This window comes from Saccopteryx bilineata, chromosome 7 (assembly GCF_036850765.1).
Source record: "Saccopteryx bilineata isolate mSacBil1 chromosome 7, mSacBil1_pri_phased_curated, whole genome shotgun sequence".
Lineage (NCBI taxonomy): Eukaryota > Metazoa > Chordata > Mammalia > Chiroptera > Emballonuridae > Saccopteryx > Saccopteryx bilineata.
Window position 1 is genome coordinate 97,811,713 of NC_089496.1, and position 19,885 is coordinate 97,831,597.

Consider the following 19,885-nt stretch of genomic DNA (forward strand, 5'->3'; position numbering starts at 1 on the left):
TGCTTTCTCATATGTGCCTTGACCGGGGGCTATAGCAGACTGAGTGACCCCTGCTCAAGCCAGCGACCTTGGGCTCAGGCTGGTGAGCCTTTGCTCAAACTGGATGAGCCTGCACCCAAGCCTGTGAACTTGGGTTTCAAACCTGGGTCCTCTGCATCCCAGTCTGATGTTCTATCCACTGTGCCACCTGCTGGTCAGGCTCTGACAACCTGACTTTTAAGTAACATATCATATTCAATATCATAGTTCAGTGATAACAATAGTAAATATTGTTCTTACCCTTATTTCTAATCCCTAAATTCTCTGGAGCTTTGGAAAGTCATCCAATCCTCTCCTTTTCATTTTTCTCTCCAGAATTGACACGTCTCACCAGCATGTCATTAGAAAGGCACTACTGAAGAAGCATCCTTAGTTAATTTAGAAAAAGCACTTTATTTATTTTTTATTTTTTACAGAGACAAAGAGTGAGTCAGAGAGAGGAATAGACAAGGACAGACAGACAGGAACGGAGAGAGATGAGAAGCATCAATCATTAGTTTTTCATTGCGTGTTGTAACACCTTAGTTGTTCATTGATTGCTTTCTCATATGAGCCTTGACTGTGAGCCTTCAGCAGACCGAGTAGCCCCTTGCTGGAGCCAGTGACCTTGGGTTCAAGCTGGTGGGCTTTTACTTAAACCAGATGAGCCCGTGCTCAAGCTGGCGACCTCGGGGTCTCGAACCTGGGTCCTCTGCATCACCGTCCAACGCTCTATCCACTGTGCCACCTCCTGGTCAGGCTAGAAAAAGCACTTTAAAGACTAAATAAGTTGTCTTTGCTAAGTCGTAGTTTTTATTGTTGCTTTTGTGTTCAGTTTTCTGCCTATTGGAATATACTTAATCAGTACCAGTGAACTCTTGACCCAGTTTCCAAACACTGTTTATAAGAAAGTAATGTAAATGATCATAGCATACCTCTGGAATAACTCTAAATTGCCGGAATTGAAATGAATGCTGAGTTTTTCTATATTATAATTGGCTATACTTGTGGTATACAATTATCAATGTCTTTTCCTTGCAAATGACTAATTCTTACCTTGCAAATGTAAAAGGTAAAAATTAACTTTATTTAGTCATTTCTACAACTTCAGTCATGGATTTCTTCAGCAAGAGGGGAAGATGCAATGAGTTGTAACTAGGTGAGGGTCATACGGCATAGTGAGTGCAGTTCTTGGGCTTCAAGGCTAAACTTATGTACAGGCTAATAAATCTTTTCTGTAAGTGTTGTAGTAAAGTTGTATCTAAGAGAAAAGTTATTCATGCAACAACTTTTTGAAAAAAAGACAGAGCAAAAATAAAGAAATAGACGGTTGCTGAAAGTTGAAAAGCATCCAAATATTTGTCTCCAAAAAGTTAAGTGTGGCACAGACAACTACTTCTGATATTCCTAACACTGGTAATACTATTTAATTTAAAGCCAAAGGCTCCATTTGATATTGAAACTTGGCCCGTCTAAAAATGTTATAGTGAATACTATGGGGCTATGAAAAAGAAGGAAATATTACCTTTTGCAACAATATGGAGGGACCTGGAAACTATTATGTTGAGTGAAATAAGCCAGGCAGAGAACAAAACATATCATATGACCTCACTCATTTGAGGAATCCAAGGCATAATGAGAACTGAGGAACGGAATTGAGACAGAGGAGGGATCACAGGGACCAGAGGAAAAGAAGACAGAGGGAAAGGGGATGATAGGATGGGATAAACCTGAAAGGAAGGGGGGAGGGCACTATAGGGAGGGGGGCAAGGGAGATGTTGAGGGGAATACAGGGGAGGGGGGATGCATTCAGGGTGACCCTAGAATCTATGTAAACACAATTAATTAAATAAGTTAAAAAAATAAAATAAAAATAAAAATCCTATAGCAACAGTTGTAAATTTGAAGTCAGAAAAGAAATTGACCAGTCATAATAAACACTAAATTCTCATCACTGTTATGTGTGGGGGTTTTTTGGCTATACAATGTACTTATTTTCTGGTGTATATTGTTTGTGAAATTGAATTTAATTTAAACCTTTTATGACAGCAGATATCATTAATTTATGTAGCTTACTGTCATTTGCCATTTATGTAGTCTTGGCAGTAAAACTAGAAAATACCTATTTTTTTGCTCTGCTTTTTCATATATTTAATAATAGCTAATTTGTGCTCAAGCCTGGTATAGATTTAGATAATAAAAGAAACCATAACTTTCACTTTTGTTTGAAATAAAAAATAATAATTTTGAGAAATGTTTTATTATCAAGTCAACTTTTCAGAGAAATTTTGGAATGTTTGTATTTAAGCTCATGGAAAATTTGAACCTTTGAACCTTTCTCATCTTACTAAATAATTATGCTTTATATATTTTAAATAATACCATTAGAAATTAGAAATTCTTTTCTTCAAAATTACACATACGTTTTTATATATAACCACTTGTTCCATCTTGGATCATTATCACATAGATACAAATGGGATAACTATTGTAAATTTTAAATATACACTGCTTGATATTATTCAATTAGGCCTTATCTAAAGGTTGTTTTTAAAGTATGTAAATACTGCCTAACAATTTATTTTTATAATTGACTTACAGCTGTGTATTTCATTATCTCACTAGAACAAGTGGACACAAAAGTGGTTTCAGTAATCAATGGAGTGTTGTGTGTTCCTTGGTACTTCAACTTAAAGATTTTGCTGAAATGTTTCACCGTGATTCATGAAAATCTGGTTGATACACTGGGACTGTGAGAAGCTCGTCATATTTTTAAAAATTCCTTTTATATATTTCTTCACAGGAAACCTGTCCAGTTTAAGTCGTCTTGGTCTGAGATATAACAGACTGTCAGCAATACCAAGATCACTAGCAAAATGCAGTGCACTTGAAGAATTAAATTTAGAGAACAATAACATTTCCACTTTACCAGAGGTAAGAAGTAGAAACAAGCATGCACGACAATGAATGGAGAACTAGTAAGTCTACAGCGGGGTCAGTAATTGATGGTTGAGATTGCCTAAGCATGAGTATGCCGTGGAGAGAGTCACCACTATGATAAAAACTCCAAAGAAGAAAGAACAGGTATGATTAAAGGAACATAATAAAAACACTTTTTTCCATGTGCAGCAGGGAGTAAGCAAGGTGTGAAATTGGTGTGCTACATTCCCCTTTAGCACCACATAAATCTTTCTCCCTTCATTTTGAGAACTGGCAATAAAAGCTATAATGAAGGAAAAGTTGTATGGCTGGTTTTATGCTCAACTACCCTACCTAGTTTAGTTATATAAAAAAAGGGACTGTAAAAAGATGATATGAAAACAATGAACTACATAGAACATACTATTTATTATGAAGATTAATATTAGCTTCAACACTATGACCCAAGTTATTAATTACCCTGTTTATACAGTAATATTAAAGCCTAGTTAGCATCTGTCAAGTCACCAAAATCTGTTTTTCTTAATTTGTTGTTTTTTAACACGTTAGTTTTAACTTGAGTTTTATTGGCTCTATTAGAAGAATTATTTTCACTTATTTTGCTCAGATTAGTTGGGCAAAATACAATACTTTAAAAAAAATTCCTTCTCAACTTTTATTATTTTTTCACTCTTGCCTTTTCTTCTTTTGCTGCTTACTTTATTAGCATACCCAACAATCTGTATCTTTGCTAATGGTTATTCAGCATAATATCTTACTGTAGTATTCTAACATAAAAGAATGGAATTGTAGACTTATGGATTCAGTAAGCTTTTGCAGTCTTTTTTTTTTCCTTTTAACACTTAAAAATGGTTGGCAATGGGTGCACGATACAGTGTGCAGATGATGTATTACTGAGTTGCACACCTAAACTTGTACCGTAATAAATTCAGTTAAAAATCAGTAAATAAATATTGCCTGACCTCTGGTGGCGCAGTGGATAAAGCATTGACCTGGAACGCTGAGGTCACCGATTTGAAACCCTGGGCTTGCCTGGTCAAGGCACATATGGGAGTTGATGCTTCCTGCTCCTCTCCCTTTCTCTCTCTCTCTCTTTCTCTCTCCCTCCCTCCCTCCCTCCCTCCCTCCCTCCCTCCCTCCCTCCCTCCCTCCCTCCCTCCCTCCCTCCCCCTCCCTCCCTCCCTCTCTAAAATGAATAAATAAAATCTTTAAAAATATATATATAAAAAAATATCAAAAAAAGTCTACTATAACACATATTATACACATAATTTGTTTTGACTAGCTGGTTTTTCCATAGTGTTCATGTATGTATATTTGAATTAAGAATGAAAGTGTTTTGGATGAATGTTTTCCAGATTTATACTTTGATTTAGAAAGAATAATTTGAGTAGATGAAGCTATAGGTTTATAGCAATTATTATACTAATACATATATTCAATCTATTTGTTTCTTCAGGATACAAAAATAAAGTAGCATCTCTTAATTTGACTCCTTTTAATTTGGGCGTTTGGGGTTTCAGAAAGGATCTTGGCCAGAGAACAAAAATGAGCTTCCCAGTATTGTAGTTTCTAGGCTGGACCCGCTCACTGAAGCTATTGTGACAGTATTGCACCTGCGGCAGAAGAGGAGTGTTGTTAGCAGCAGTGTAAGTGGGGTAAGGAATAGAATCCACAGATTGTAGTTGGAGCCTTGACAACTAGACTGTCGGAATTTTCATGTTTTGTTATAATAGTGATTTAGAATGATCAAAATGGATGAGAGTCTACTGTTTAATGTCATCATCCTTTTTTGTAAAAGTGATTCATACCATAGTAAGACAAAAATTAGCTTATCGATTAGACCTCATTGGGATGCTGTTAAGGTGTGATTGACCACTTTTACAACTTCACTGTGCCTGAACATAAACACTGGGTAAATATTAGATTTCACAGTGAGAAATTTAAAACTTATTTCTGTATTTAGTCTTTCTGTCAATGAAAGGAAGCTAATAATTATTGGTTACCTCTTAGAATACAGATATTGTGGTAAGTCCTTTCATATATAGTATTCTGTGAGCGAAATAAGTCAAAATTTATTTTTGATAGAATTATAAAGAGCACAGCTCTTTTCAGTCTGGCTATGGAAGAGGGCTTTGTGTGCATGTTTGTGTGTGTGTGTGTGTGTGTGTGTGTGTGTGCATGTATGTATGTGTGTTTTTAACTGGCCTATTTTCAGGTAGAGAAGCTATGGGGGGAAGCCCTTGACTGACCTTATCCAAATATAGGAAAGCATTAAGTCTTATTTAAACATAGTATATGTGCTTTGGGAGAGCATATTCCTAATGCAAATATCTACTTATCTGCGTTTATACTAAATAGAGTAAGGAAGACAAAATCTTTTAGACAGCACTTAAGATACTGGGTTAGGCAAGAAAAACAAGAAAAGTGAGTTCCAGTTGAGGCTTATACATTGCTGAAATCAGAACTGACAAATGTACACTTTGCCTTTTTAAGACTATCTGAAAATGGACCGGCTTTAATGTAGACATATATACATCAGGAAAAGGAACTTAATGCTCAAGGCATAAGGCTAGGAGCTCTGTGCATATTAATCCATTCAAATCTTCATTATATTCCTACTTATTATTGGGGATATTCTTATCAAAGAGGTGCAGAAATAAGACTTAAGAGAAGTTATGTTTTTGGCCAGATCTGTTACTTTACATATTTTTCTGGGAATATAGTGAAAGATATATTGATCATCTAGCTCAGTGGTAGTCAACTTGGTCCCTACCACCCACTAATGGGTGTTCCAGCTTTCATGGTGGGCGGTAGCAGAGCAACAAAAGTATAAATAAAAAGATTTAACTATAATGTTATTTTATAAAGATTTATTCTGCCAAATTTAGCGAAAATTTGACATAAAGTACTTGGTAAGTAATTACTGTTATATGCTTTAACTTGCTGTAACTCTGCTTTATAAATTTTATAGAGTCGTTACTTCCCTACTTTATAAATCACCATTACTGTGGAACCAGTGGGCGGTTAGAAAATTTTACTACTAACAGAGATACAAAAGTGGGTAGTAGGTATAAAAAGGTTGACTACCCCTGATCTAGCTAATTCACCAAAGGTCACAAGACCAGTGAGTAAAGATCTAAGATGGGAACCTAGATGTGTCCGACTCTAAAGCAAAGATAAACAATCCCAAAGTTCACAGTATGATCTAAGAACGAAAGGTTGGAGAGCTGCCTTCTTTGTTGCCCCTTTTCCAATATCCTCAGTGTTAACATTTTTAAATAGGAGAATGTTAATTCAATAAAGAAGGCTGTAAGAATAAGTAACGTTTTTGCCATGAGACTCAATAAAACTCCTTTATTTTCAATAAAATATACTGTAGACATTTTTCCTGAATTGACTGCCATGTGAAGCTTTCTCACCACTCTTATCTGTGCTCTTCCTTTTATCTGTGTGCTCCAGTAGACAAATGCTGATAACTTAACATTCAGTATAAGAACAAGTTTCAGTTCACCTTGTAATTACATCTTTAATTATATAGTTTTTTTTATTCCTGCTGTGGCCGTGTGAATCAGTTACCACCTCAGGTACTTGGTCTCCCATTTCCTCATGGTATACAGCTAAAAGTGAAACATTACTTAAAACACATACACGTGCACATTTCACATTGCTTGGTTTATTCCTGCTTGAGCTTTTATTTCAATCCACAGTGTTTTCTTCTGCTTCTCTAAATACTTAATTTTGTTCATCATTCAATATTTAGCTCACTCTCAGCCTCCTTACTGCTTTTCCAGGTTTTTCACTTTTTCTCATCTTCAATTCAAAGAGAAGGGTCTTAAAATTTAAGTACTTAACCGTATGTTAGATATTGTAAAACTATAGATATGTATTTTATTTCTTTAAAAAATCTTTACTACAACCTGTAAAATAAGGCTTCATCAGTTACAAATGATTAAACTAAGGTTCAGAGGAATAACCTACCCAAGATCACAAGCTACTAAAAGAACCAGGATTCAAAACTATTTTATAGCCTATACCAGTTTCTCAAATGTTAATGAGCATACAAATCATCCGGGAATCTTAAGATTCATGTATACCTACTATGATTCTGTACTAGTAGGGCCTAAGACTGCATATCTAGTAAGCTCCCAGGAAATGCTGATTTGCTTTTCCTTAAACCAGACTTGGATAGCAAGAGTCTATTATATATAATTTATCGCTGATTATATACAATTATGTATTATATTCTTTTCATGTCTGTGTGATATATTTCTCTAGGGTTTAGTCTTCTTAATAGCAGACATTCTTTTGTAATACCTAAACACCTAGTACCCACATACACCATAGTAGAGACTGAAGTAAGGGGATATGGGATTATGTGCTTAATACATATTTTGATAGGTGCATATTCCCTCAGAAATTTTACCATATGGAAAAGCAATGTATTGTACAACATCAGGATGTATAATTCTCTTCTGAATTTAATATTTCTAAAAGGAACCATTAAATTACTAAACTGTTTACTCTATGTTGGGCATTGTATTAATCTTAATAATTGAGAGACGGGTACTTAACTATAAAGACCTGGAAAGGACTGGTCACCTGCAGGTGTCAGAACCAGGACTGTGTGATACCAAAGTTTCTCTTCTACAGATGTCTCAAACTGGCCCCTCACGAGGCACCCCTTACCCACAGACTTATTTTCTTTATATTTTAAATAAATTGAGCCAAAGAATAAAAATGAGAAGATTGCATATAAATAAATGAATTTTCTGTTTCTTGTAAAATCTGAAACCTTGACTCTATTTGGCTCCGTATTCCTGCTAGGAATAATTAGCTAGAGTTGAATAGTGACTGTCACTCTTCATGGGGCTTCATAGAATGTCCCAGCCAGTCTGTCATTTCTTACCTGCAAGGCCCTTTTGAGGCATTTGTGTATGGGACTTCTGCTCTATACTCTCCAGAATAAGTCTTTTTACAGTTCTAATTCTTATGTTTATTTCATTTTTTACAGAGTCTTTTATCAAGTCTTGTGAAACTGAATAGTTTGACCTTAGCTAGAAATTGCTTCCAGTTATATCCAGTAGGTGGTCCATCTCAGTTTTCCACCATCTATTCCCTCAACATGGAACACAATCGAATCAATAAAATTCCATTTGGAATTTTCTCCAGAGCGAAAGTATTAAGTAAGCTGAATATGAAGGTAAGCCTCTGTTTGTATTAGGGGGAAGCTGCTGTTCCTGGCACTTCTCATTTGTTTTCTCTGTGGAGAGTGGGTGTTTGCTTCTTGCTGATGGGGTCTAGCTGATACGAAAGATACTTCAGGGCAAGTTGTGTTAGGTAACAGATATCTTAAAACCATGTATACCCTTAGCAATGGTCCTAAAGAAATAACTAGGAATGTCTACAAAAGCATAGTTGTAGGGCACTTTATTGCAGAGCTACCTATTTTATTAGTACCAAACGTCTTATAACAGTAATAGAGATTTCATTTTCTAAAAGTACTACAGACATACCTCATTTTATTGTACTTTGCTTCATTGCACTTCGCAGATACTGTGGGTTTTTTTTACACACTGAAGGTTTGTGGCAACCATGCATCAAGTAAGTCTGCACCACTTTAGTTCACTCATGTCTCTGTGTCAGATTTTGGTAATTCTTGCAATATTTCAAAGTTTTAAATTATTATTTGTTATGGTAATCTGTGATCAGCAATCTTTGATGTGTTGTGGGGTTTTTTTTTTACAGAGACATAGAGAGAGGGATAGATAAGAACAGACAGAGGAATGGAGAGAGATGAGAAGCATCAATCATTAGTTTTTCGTTGCGACACCTTAGTTGTTCATTGATTGCTTTCTCATATGTGCCTTACCAGGGGGCTACAGCAGACTGAGTAACCCCTTGCTCGAGCCAGCGACCTTGGGTCCAAGCTAGTGAGCTTTTGCTCAAACCAGATGAGCTCGTGCTCAAGCTGGCGACCTCAGGGTCTTGAACCTGGATCCTCTGCATCCCAGTCTGATGCGCCACCGCCTGGTCAGGCAGCAGTCTTTGATGTTATTGTAATTGTTTTGAGGCCCCATGAATTGCTTCATAGAAGACAGTAAACTTAATGGATAAATGCTGTGTTTGTTCTGATGGTACCACCGACCGGTCATTCCCCTCTTTCCCACTCCTTGCCCTCCCTATTCCTTAAGATACAACAATATTGAAATTAGGCCAGTTAATAACTCTATAATGGCTTCTAAGTGTTCAAGTGAAAGAAGAGTTGCATGTCTCTCACTTGAAAATGAAATGCTAGGAATGATTAAGCTTAGTGAAGAAGGCATGTTGAAAGCCGAGATAAGCCGAAAGCCAGCCTTCTTGTGCCAGTTAGCCGAGCTGTGACTACAAAGGAAAAGTTCTTGAAGGAAATTAAAAGTGCTACTCCAGTGAACACACAAATGATAAGAAAACAAAATAGCCTTATTGCTGATATGAAGAACATGTCAGTGGTCTGGATAGGTCAAACCACCCACAACATTCCCTTAAGCAAAAGCCAAATCTGGAGGAAGATCCTAACTTCAATGCTTTGAAGGCTGAGAGAGGTAGGGAGGCTATAGAAATCCTTTATGAAAAGAAGAGTTCATTGATGTGGCAAACTGCATTGTTGTCTTGTTTTAAGATACTGTCACAGCCACCCCAAGCTTTAGCCAACTAGGCAAGACCTTCTGCCAACATAATGACTGATTTTCTGAAGGCTCAAATTAGGGTTAGCCTTTTTTAGCGATAAACTATTTTTAAATTAAGGTATGTACATTTTTTTAGACATAGTGCTATTATACACTTAATAGACTGTAGTATAGTGTAAACATAGCTTTTATGTGTACTGGGAAACCAAAAAATTTGTGTAACTTGCTTTATTGTGATATTTATTTACTTTATTCCGGTGGTCTGGACCAAACTCACAATATCTCTCAGATTTGCCCATGTATGAATACAGTGAAGCTGTTAAAAATAATATGCTAGTATAGAAGAATATTAAATACCAGTTAAGTATTCTTGATTTATTAATAGGGAAAAGTTAAAGCATATAAGACATTCTTTCCACACAGTTTTTGAAAGCTATTTTTAATGTGCTTAATTATTTTATTAAATACCTATAGATTTACATACACACATGTACACATACGTATATGCACATATATAGCCAGTATTCACCAAAGTATGTTTATCTTTGAATGTCAAAATTATTTATGGGTTTTTTTAGTTTCTTTTTTTGTATCTGTATTCTCTACAGTGAATGAGTTTTACATTTGTAATAAGGAAAAAAGTTTATTACAAAAGGAGGAAAGAAATGAGAAATGATTTATTCAGAGATTTAATTTGTAGTGAACAAACTTTAGGACCAGAGGTGATAAGTAAATTTGCCACGTAGCTATTCCATGACTGAGGTAGGCATTCAGGAAACGTATATTTACTGCTTCCAGATATAGTGTTCTTTCTCTTATATCATAATAAATCCTTTTGTCTTTGATGAACCATTTCAGTATAATTAATGGTTCCTTAAACTGTAGTCTAAATGTACGATGCTCCTTGATTCTATCTATACTCGTTCATACAGTGTGTCCATAAAGTCATGGTGCACTTTTGACCGGTCACAGGAAAGCAACAAAAGACAATAGAAATGTGAAATCTGCACCAAATAAAAGGAAAACCCTCCCAGTTTCTGTAGGATGATGTGGCAGCATGTGCGCATGCACAAATGAGGACATAACACCGTGTATACAGAGGAGCAGCCCACGGCCATGCCAGTCGAGATATGGGCGGTACAGAGGAAAGTTCAGTGTGTTCGAATAAATTCGCTAAATTCGAATCCGTGACCAAAGTGCAACGTGAATATTGGCGCGTTTATAACGAACAAAGCGCCACTACATAGGAATAACATTACTTGGTGGGATAAGCAGTTGAAGGAAACCGGCAGTTTGGTGGAGAAACCCCGTTCTGGTAGGCCATCAGTCAGTGACGAGTCTGTAGAGGCTCTACGGGATAGCTACCTAAGGAGCCCTAAAAAATCTGTGCGTGAGCCCACATCGAACTGCACTGAGTAGGTATGAAACTGGGAGAGTTTTCCTTTTAATTGGTACAGATTTCACATTTCTATCGTCTTTTGTTGCTTTCCTGTGACCGGTCAAAAGTGCACCATGACTTTATGGTCACATGGTATATGTTTCTTTCATGTAATTCTTTGTAAATATATAATAAATGAACTAATGGAAATTCAAAATAATTTTATAATCTTAAACTAGTATGAAACTTACTGTAGTCAGGTTGTATGAGATTTAGCAGTGGTGATGGCATTAATCTAATGTTCAGTTAGTTATAAGAGGGTTAGAACGCAGCAGTCCAGGTAGGCATTCATTACCTTTTCACTTGGTTATACATGTTTATGGATATGATGTTAATGTAATGTTAACTTGGAGAGACTTGCTGTTTTGAGTGAAATAATAAAACTTTGTGTAAAGCTTTGTCTTAATTTTTCTTCAAAATTATAACATATTTAACAAAACATTTTCTTGAAAGAAGTCAAATGAAGCCTGACATTTTCCTCCTCATAGCACCAGTAGTAAGTTTTTTTAATGAAAATGTTTTATATATACAATTAACTATCAGTAGTTTGGGCATGAATAGAAAATAAGGTTAAATGTAATAATAAATTGGTAGTAAATTAAAATAGAATAAAAGGAAAACTTGGTTTTCAAATGCATATTTGCTACTTGGGATTTCTCTAATGTATGGTTTTGTGTAAAATAAGACCAAGTAATCATTGGACATTGCTAAAAATTTAAAAATACACATTAACAAAAAGAACTTAAAATAATCCCACCAATGAGAGTTAGCATCACTGTTAATGTACTGGCATATATTATTGCTACCCAACTGGGAGAGGGTTACTGATGGCCACCTCTCCATACCAGTCCCCCTAACACATGTCAGTGTGGTAAGAGTTGTTACTGATGAAAATGTGTTTTATCAGTGAATATGATGAAGCATATGGCATATATTTCACTTTTTTTTCTATGTACAGCTATAACTAATTTTTAAATAAAATTAGACTCACTTTCATCTGTTTTTATTATGCAGTGATAATATTTTTTCATATTTAAAGTAAAATTGTGGATACTTAGTGTTTTAGTGATTTAATTCACTATCTTATTGAGACTTTTTCCCTCTTGTACTTTATTGCTCATCATCTCTAGAAATGCTAAGTTTATCTGGTTTTCTTGTAGGCCATAATTAGATGTTTATTCTTCCATTGTGCTCATGAGCATCCAAATTTTATTCAGTGATTTCTGTACATTATTGCAGAATGAGGAAAATATCATATTTATCATTGGGACTGTTGAAATCTCAGTGGTCTTAAGTGTTGGTTTGCGTGGTATATTTTTTCTATATCATATACTGATAATCAGATAGGGAACAACCTTCCAATTTAACTTCAAAATAAAAACCTAATTATGATATGAAAAACTTTGGAGCTTAGAGTTTTTATTGCTTCTGTTTTTACTATGTTTATTGTCAAAAAAAGGGAAATAAGGCTTTCTGTTTAAGAATTTCCGTCAGGTGGTGGAACTTTGTTTTTGTGGTTATGCTTTAGATGCTTCTTTTTGTCGTTGCCAGGACAATCAGTTGACATCACTTCCCTTGGATTTTGGAACATGGACCAGTATGGTAGAATTGAATTTAGCTACTAATCAGCTCACAAAGATCCCTGAGGATGTGTCTGGTCTCGTTTCTCTTGAGGTGTGTATAAAAAGAACATTTAGAACTTTTTTTTTTTTTGATAGAACTCTTTAGGTCTTTCTACAGTTATCTCACAGCGTTTCCAATTAAAATAAGTTTTGTTTGGGTGAAGATAATAATTAGAAATGTTAGAACTCTTGCTTGACCAGGCAGCGGCGCAGTAGATAGAATGTCAGCCTGGGACACTGCAGACCCAGTTTCAAAACCCTGATGTTGCCGGCTTGAGCATGGGCTCACCAGCTTGAGCGCGGGTCACCGGCTTGAACATGGGATCATAGACATGACTTCATGGTCACTGGTTTGAGCCCACAGACCTCTGGATTGAAGCCCAGAGTCACTGGCTTGAGCCTAAGGTCGTTGGCTTGAGCAAAGGGTCACTGGCTCGGCTGGAGCCCCCCAGTCAAGGCACATCAGGAAGCAATCAGTAAACAACTAAGCTGCTGCAACTATGAGTTGATGCTTCTTATCTCTCTCCCTTCCTCTCTGTCTGTCTGTTTCTGTCTCTCTCTCGCTAAAAAAAAAAAAAGTAAAGAAATGTTAGAACATACAACCCTATTAGGATGATGAGGCGTTGACTTAATTTGGGCTCAGTGCTTCTGAATTATTCTTGCTCACTAAAAGTTGGTAAATTTGAGTGCTATAAAGTATCTTTGAAATAAAAGATTTCTAAGATTTAGCACTTTTTAGAATATATTTTTCCCTTAATTGTTTAAGAACTCGGCACCATTGTCTTATCAAAATAATTATGGATTCTTCAGACTGGCATTGGGAACCCTTCATGCTAGTATGGCCTACTTTTCCATCCTAATCCACCTACTCTTTTATTTACTAGTTAAATAGATTATTTTCTTTGTTGGAAACGTGCATATTTCTAGCTTTATACATTTAGTTTTATTGTTCTCAGTATCTATAATGCCCTCTTCTCATTCCCTTTTTTTCCCCCTTTAAAATTATTTTCCATAATTAAGACAAGTAAGATCTGTCTTACTTTTCACCTCCTTAGTCAAGTATAATATCACCTGCCTCTGAGTCCCTAGAATTTTTGTTCTTTTGATGAGAAAGCTTACTAATAGTAAATCCATATTTTAAAGATTTTCTCTGTATCCATGTTGTCTAAAAATCTAATTTCTCCTTTTATTTTTTTTATTTAGTAAGGTGAAATAGTATGGTATAATGGGGATAATATCTACTATTTTTCTGGTAAAGCTGTACTTATGCATTCAGTACGGTGTCCTGCAACTAGTAAACTTAATAAGTGATAACTGCTATTATTATTTTCTTGGTCTTACTGTATATATTTATTTTATTGTGGGTAGTATAACTTTGGAGGAAATAAGTTAGTATAAAAAATTCACCAGAACCTTATGTAGATCTTTCCATTTAGTGTTCTTTTCACTCTCTGCATACCCAATATTGTCTCCCCGCAGCCCCAGTATAACTCCTCTGAGAGCAAAGACTGTGTTCTTCAACCTTTTTTCTCTCTTCAGTGTATTGTAGGATGTCTTGCAATGTAAATATGTGACAAATAATAACTGGTGGGTTGATATAGTTTAGAAGTCAGTTACCTCTCAAGTGATGGTTATAAGGGGTCTGAATAAAATAATTGGTTTTCTATTAGATGTTTGCAGCTATTCAGTATCAACGTACCATTAGCTATATGAATCTTAGTGCAAGTACTAAGTAACTGTATGTTTTTAAATTTAGAATTAAATTCTTCTGCATACATTAGTTTTGACTTAAATAAAATTTATTTTATTTCCAATAACTATGGAGAATTTTGTGTATAATAGTAAGTTAAGAGTTTTATGTGATATAATTGAACATTACCCTTAATATTCAATGTTTAGAAAATTAGCATTGCTTAATTAATTTTTAAGCCACACAGTGGTAATATATAGTTCTATTTTGTGAGTTGCCAAACACTATCAATAATTTCTCCTTAGGTTTTAATATTATCAAACAATCTTCTAAAGAAGCTTCCCCATGGTCTTGGAAACCTCAGGAAGTTAAGAGAGCTGGATCTAGAGGAGAACAAATTGGAATCTTTGCCAAATGAAATAGCTTATCTTAAGGATTTACAGGTAAAACATTATCCTGGTAATTTTATAGTTATGTGATTAATGTTTTCAGGATGCATTCTAGATTGCACATTTATCTTAAGAATTTGATATAATTTTTGGACCAAATGGATTTTCTTACAGTATTAAGGCTGAATTTTATGTTCATTTAACCTATTTGCTTTTGTGTTCCTAACTAATATTTTTTGAAAGAAAAACTTACTGAGTGATTCTTGTCCTGGCCAATGTAATTTCCCTGTTTATTACTGATTTAGTAGATGTATTTATTATTTTATATGTCAGTTGTTTAGAAATATATATGTAACCATTTTTTATTATATTGATATTTTAGAAGTTAGTCTTGACAAACAACCAGTTGACCACTCTTCCCAGAGGCATTGGTCACCTTACCAACCTCACACATTTAGGCCTTGGAGAGAACCTACTTACTCATCTTCCGGAGGAAATTGGTATGAATCTTTTTTTTTCTCTTTGTGTTTTTAAATAGTGTTTCAGGTAATTATGACAAATGTACTATCCATTACTTGGTAGTTTTTATTTTTATTACACTTTTACATAGAACTATTAAATATCACAAAATTTGAAGTTTAAAATTTGGCAACACATGAAGCAACTTTACACTTTTATTTCTAGAATATTTATTCAGCTGGCCTCATGCAATTGCTTGAGACATTTGCCTAGAAAGTATGAGTATCCTAAAGCAGTCTGAGATAAAAATATTTTAAGATTATCTAAGTTGATTTTTGGCTTACTGTCAAATATATACTCTTAGTGAAGGATTTATAACGCCTAATAAAAAGCTTTCCACGTGAGAAATTTATTAGTAAGAGAGATTGTCACATTGTCTACAACAGAAACGATAGTAAACACTGACTATACAATCAACTTACCTCTGGAGTTTCAAAAAAAAAAAAACCAACAACAAAACTCTCCAAGCTTGAAAACCAGCCATAAAGGAAGAGATTCTGGTTTAATTGGTATGAAGTGTGACCTGGATATTAGGGTTTTTAAAATCTCCCCAGTATTTGAATAGATGCAGCAGAGTTTGAGACCCACAGTTACAGAGAATTTTAAAAGAAAATAAGAGGAAATGGGTATTTCAGTATATATAATGCCTAAGATAGCATCAAGTTATTGAGTTCTTTTTAGTAGTAGCTGATTTAAAAAAAAATAATAATTGATTTGATTTTTTTAAAAGGTACACTGGAGAACCTAGAAGAACTGTATTTGAACGACAACCCCAACCTGCATAGCCTTCCTTTTGAGCTGGCCCTCTGCAGCAAACTTACAATCATGAGTATTGAGAACTGTCCGCTCAGTCACCTTCCACCTCAGATCGTTGCTGGAGGTCCTTCTTTCATCATTCAGTTCCTGAAGATGCAGGGTCCGTATCGTGCCATGGTCTGATACAAGTCTGCTGGTTTCACACACTGTTCACAAATAGACTGCCATTAATGTTTCATACCTATACGTATCTCTATCTATTTATGTAGATATTGATATATTTGGCAGATTTATAAAGACTGCATTATGTGTTTCTGCTAATAGAGGAATCATAGCCATTTAGATTTTTTTTAATTCTGTATAAAAGTAAAAGGCTTATATAAGTTTTCTTTGCTGAACTTGATGGATGTTTTTCCTTTGTGTAATATGATATGCCAGTTTGCTTAAAACATTTGTAAACAAATTATGAATTTATTAAATTTAAGGAGCAGGGGTAGTATATAGTTAGATATACTTTCTCTTAGAAAAAATAATGGGTAAACAATTTTGTTGCAACTTTTCATATACATTTTCCCCTTATCAGTTGTCAGTTCTTTATAGTATCATAGGCCCTGAAGGTAGAATTTTTCTTTAACTTATTTTGAAATTTGAGATTTAAATTTTATATATTGTTTACAGTCAGAGTAAATCACTGGATTTTTGTTGTTGTTGTTTTGATTTGCTCTGTTTTAATCAGTCAAATCTAGAGTTTATATCCTCTGATAAAGAATTTGTGCCAGCTGGTTTAACTATTAAAAGATATTTGCTTTTTGGAACAACTAGCAAGGTGAAAAGATACAGACAGAAATTTTAGAATTCCTTTAATTGTGATTCTCAGATCAGTTGTGAAGTAAAATATCTGAAGTGAGTCTTTGGATTAGGGGGAGGATATTGAGACCTTTTCTAGTATAAATATCTTTTCTTAAGTTTGGGGGAACAGAAACTTTCAGTGCAAAGAAGTTTTCATTCCTAAAACTTACAGGTCCACAAAAAATAACAATAATTTGGCAAAAAATACACATAAACACACACACATTCTATATATGTATATATAATGCTATATAGATATGTATTTATTATATCATAAACTACAATAGGTAACTTTAAGGATTTCTCCCTAGCCTTGTACAATGAAAATGAATGTTTTTTCTTTGAACACTGCAATGTATGTATGTTTCAAGGTTATTTAACAGTGTACTATGGTTTTATATCTTGACTTGCCTTGTACATCTTTCAGTTCTGGAATAGCTGCGTCTAAGCACAATATCTTCACACTGTGCTGTATTGCTGCTGAACTAAATGCACTTTTCCCCACATGTGGGGCACTGGCTTCAAACAATTCAGTTCAGTACCATTGATTTTTATCTCATCTTTCCTTCTGGGTAGTTGTTAATGCAGTTATGAAAAAGAGGCACATTGCATAGAAGCCATTGATAGTTCAGTGGAAGTTCTGTAGGATGTGCATGTGCTATTTGATGTATTTTCTTTTGCTTTACTGCTTTAAGGCTGGCAGTCTTGTAAATGTGTGCCCCTTACACAGTACTCTTACTTTTGGTAGTGTCGGTCTAAGTCGATTTAATTTTTGAAGAGACTCAAAGAGCAAGTGCATTCTAGATATCATCCTAAAAAACACTTCAGATATAATGAATAACTATTATGTGTAATTACATGTTGCTGCTTGGATTTCTTTTTTTAAATTTCCATTTAGATGGGCATTGTGTTTAAAATAAATAAAACCTTTTTCTTTTTTATTTCCTCATATTTTTCTGAAGTGAGAAGCAGGGAGGCAGATAGACTCCCGCACGCGCCTAACTGGGATCTACCCAGCATGCCCACTAAGGGGTGATGCTCTGCCCATCTGAGGTGTTGCTCCAATGCGACCGGAGCCATTCTAGGGCCTGAGGCAGAGGCCATGGAGCCATCCACAGCGCCCGGGCCAACTTTGCTCCAATGGAGCCTTGTCTGCGGGAGGGGAAGAGAGAAATAGAGAGAGAGGAGAGGGGGAACAGTGGAGAAGCAGATAGGTACTTCTCCTGTGTGCCCTGGCCAGAAATTGAACCCGAGACTTCCACACACCCGGCCGACGCTCTACTGCTGAGCCAACCGGCCAGGGCCATAAAACCATATTTGAATTAAAGCCATCATTCAGATAGAAATTTGGAGTGTTGTTTTTGCTTTTCTTGGCGCTCAAAATCAGGACTGAGTTTGAGATGGAACCTGTATTCGTAATTGGCAAATTTTTAAGAAGCAACTAAGAAATGGAAGGCAGGTGAAGATATAAAACCCTAGAATGCTTAAATGTGCTGTAAAACTATTGTAGATGTCACTGGATTTTACCAAGTAATATCCTTTCTTCTCTTTTCCCATCTACTGTGGCTTTTCAGTTAAAATTTTGTTTATAAAAGGAATTTGTTTATTACAGCTCTACCTAGAACTTGTGTGTTTGTGTGGTTTTTAAGTCTCATATGCAGGTGTGCTTATGTATTAAGATGATGGAACTTGAACTTTAAAGGGAGTAATCTAATGTCTTTTTTTTTAATATGGTTATTGTTTCTTAAAAATGAAAATAGATATGGTTTTTAACATTTTGGTTCCCCTACCTTTCATTTATATTAGTCTGTAGCAAATATAAAATGATCAAAATCTTATATGTAGAAGTGATGTTATAGGCAAATTATACACAGCTGAGGAGTTAAACATTTTTTAAGAAATATAAAACATATGTCCTGGATATGGCTGCCACCTTGTAAAAGCCCATGACTTTCATTACTACTTCTGCTAAGAAACTAAAGTGGATTCTAACTGGGATATCCTTGTGAAATCAAAGTATTTAAATAGACTATAAGGGATCTTGTTGACTACCTGTGAGCTAACTGCAATAGGATTAATTGGCATGTCCAACATTTTTTTCTATATTTATTTATTTATTATGCTTTATTTATTCATTTTAGAGAGGTGGGGGGGGGCAAGGGCAGGGGGAGGAGCAGGACACATCAATTCCCATATGTGCCTTGACCAGACAAGCCCAAGGTTTTGAACTGGCGACCTCAGTGTTCCAAGTTGACACTTTATCCACTGCACCACCACGGGTCAGGCAAAATTTTCTTTTTAAAGAAAATTTCTCTTTTAAAGAGATTAGGTTTAGTCTTTCCATGAGGCTCAGTCAAAATTCATTGCTCTAAATTTTGCTTTTTGTTAGTATACAGGATGCGGCAAAAGTAGGTTTACAGGTGTTCGTATGGAAAATAATACAAAAGATAATACAGAAATTGTTTCCTGTAATCACAACTGTAAATCTACTTTTGCCTCACCCTGTTTAGTAGCAAAACATCAACAACTAGGTCAAATAGTCCTTTTGTGGTAGTTTAATGCTTTTTAAATCCCAGATGATTATTTCATACAGAAAGAAGGGGGAGGCTAAGTAATTTATGGACTTGATGGATACAAATGAAAGCAGTAGAAAATACAAACTCTTGGAGGAGAAAATACACACGAAACATTTATTTGTACTTGTATTAAAGGGTTGGTGATGCAATTGGAATGAGCTCTAAATATGTAATTGCATCTTTTTAATTTATCTTGTTGTAAAGTCTGAATCATTTAAAATGGATAAACTTATACATCACAAGTTATCTAGTCTTTCTCTGATACCTTTGTTACAACTTTTACTTTTCATCTTAATTATTGCTTGCAGATTGCAACTTGCAGAATTTGTAATTGTTTTATCAATAAGAATGGGTCATGATTAACATATTTAAATGGAACACTTTGAAATGGGAAGTGGGCACTACCAATCATCATAATGA

At 35.1% G+C, this 19,885-nt stretch overlaps 1 protein-coding gene across 4 annotated transcripts in view; it reads left to right on the forward strand.

Moving 5' to 3' along the window:
• SHOC2 (SHOC2 leucine rich repeat scaffold protein) overlaps nt 1-18,513 on the forward strand; it is an 89,886-nt gene extending 71,373 nt beyond the window's left edge. For all 4 annotated transcript variants that reach the window (XM_066239099.1, XM_066239100.1, XM_066239098.1 and 1 more), the window contains exons 4-9: nt 2,822-2,952; nt 7,973-8,161; nt 12,616-12,738; nt 14,682-14,819; nt 15,148-15,265; nt 16,015-18,513. In XM_066239099.1, coding sequence (XP_066095196.1) covers nt 2,822-2,952; nt 7,973-8,161; nt 12,616-12,738; nt 14,682-14,819; nt 15,148-15,265; nt 16,015-16,223 — 908 coding nt within the window. In that variant the 3' untranslated portion in view covers nt 16,224-18,513. The remainder of the gene's footprint in view (nt 1-2,821; nt 2,953-7,972; nt 8,162-12,615; nt 12,739-14,681; nt 14,820-15,147; nt 15,266-16,014) is intronic.
• Nucleotides 18,514-19,885: the final 1,372 nt, after the last annotated feature.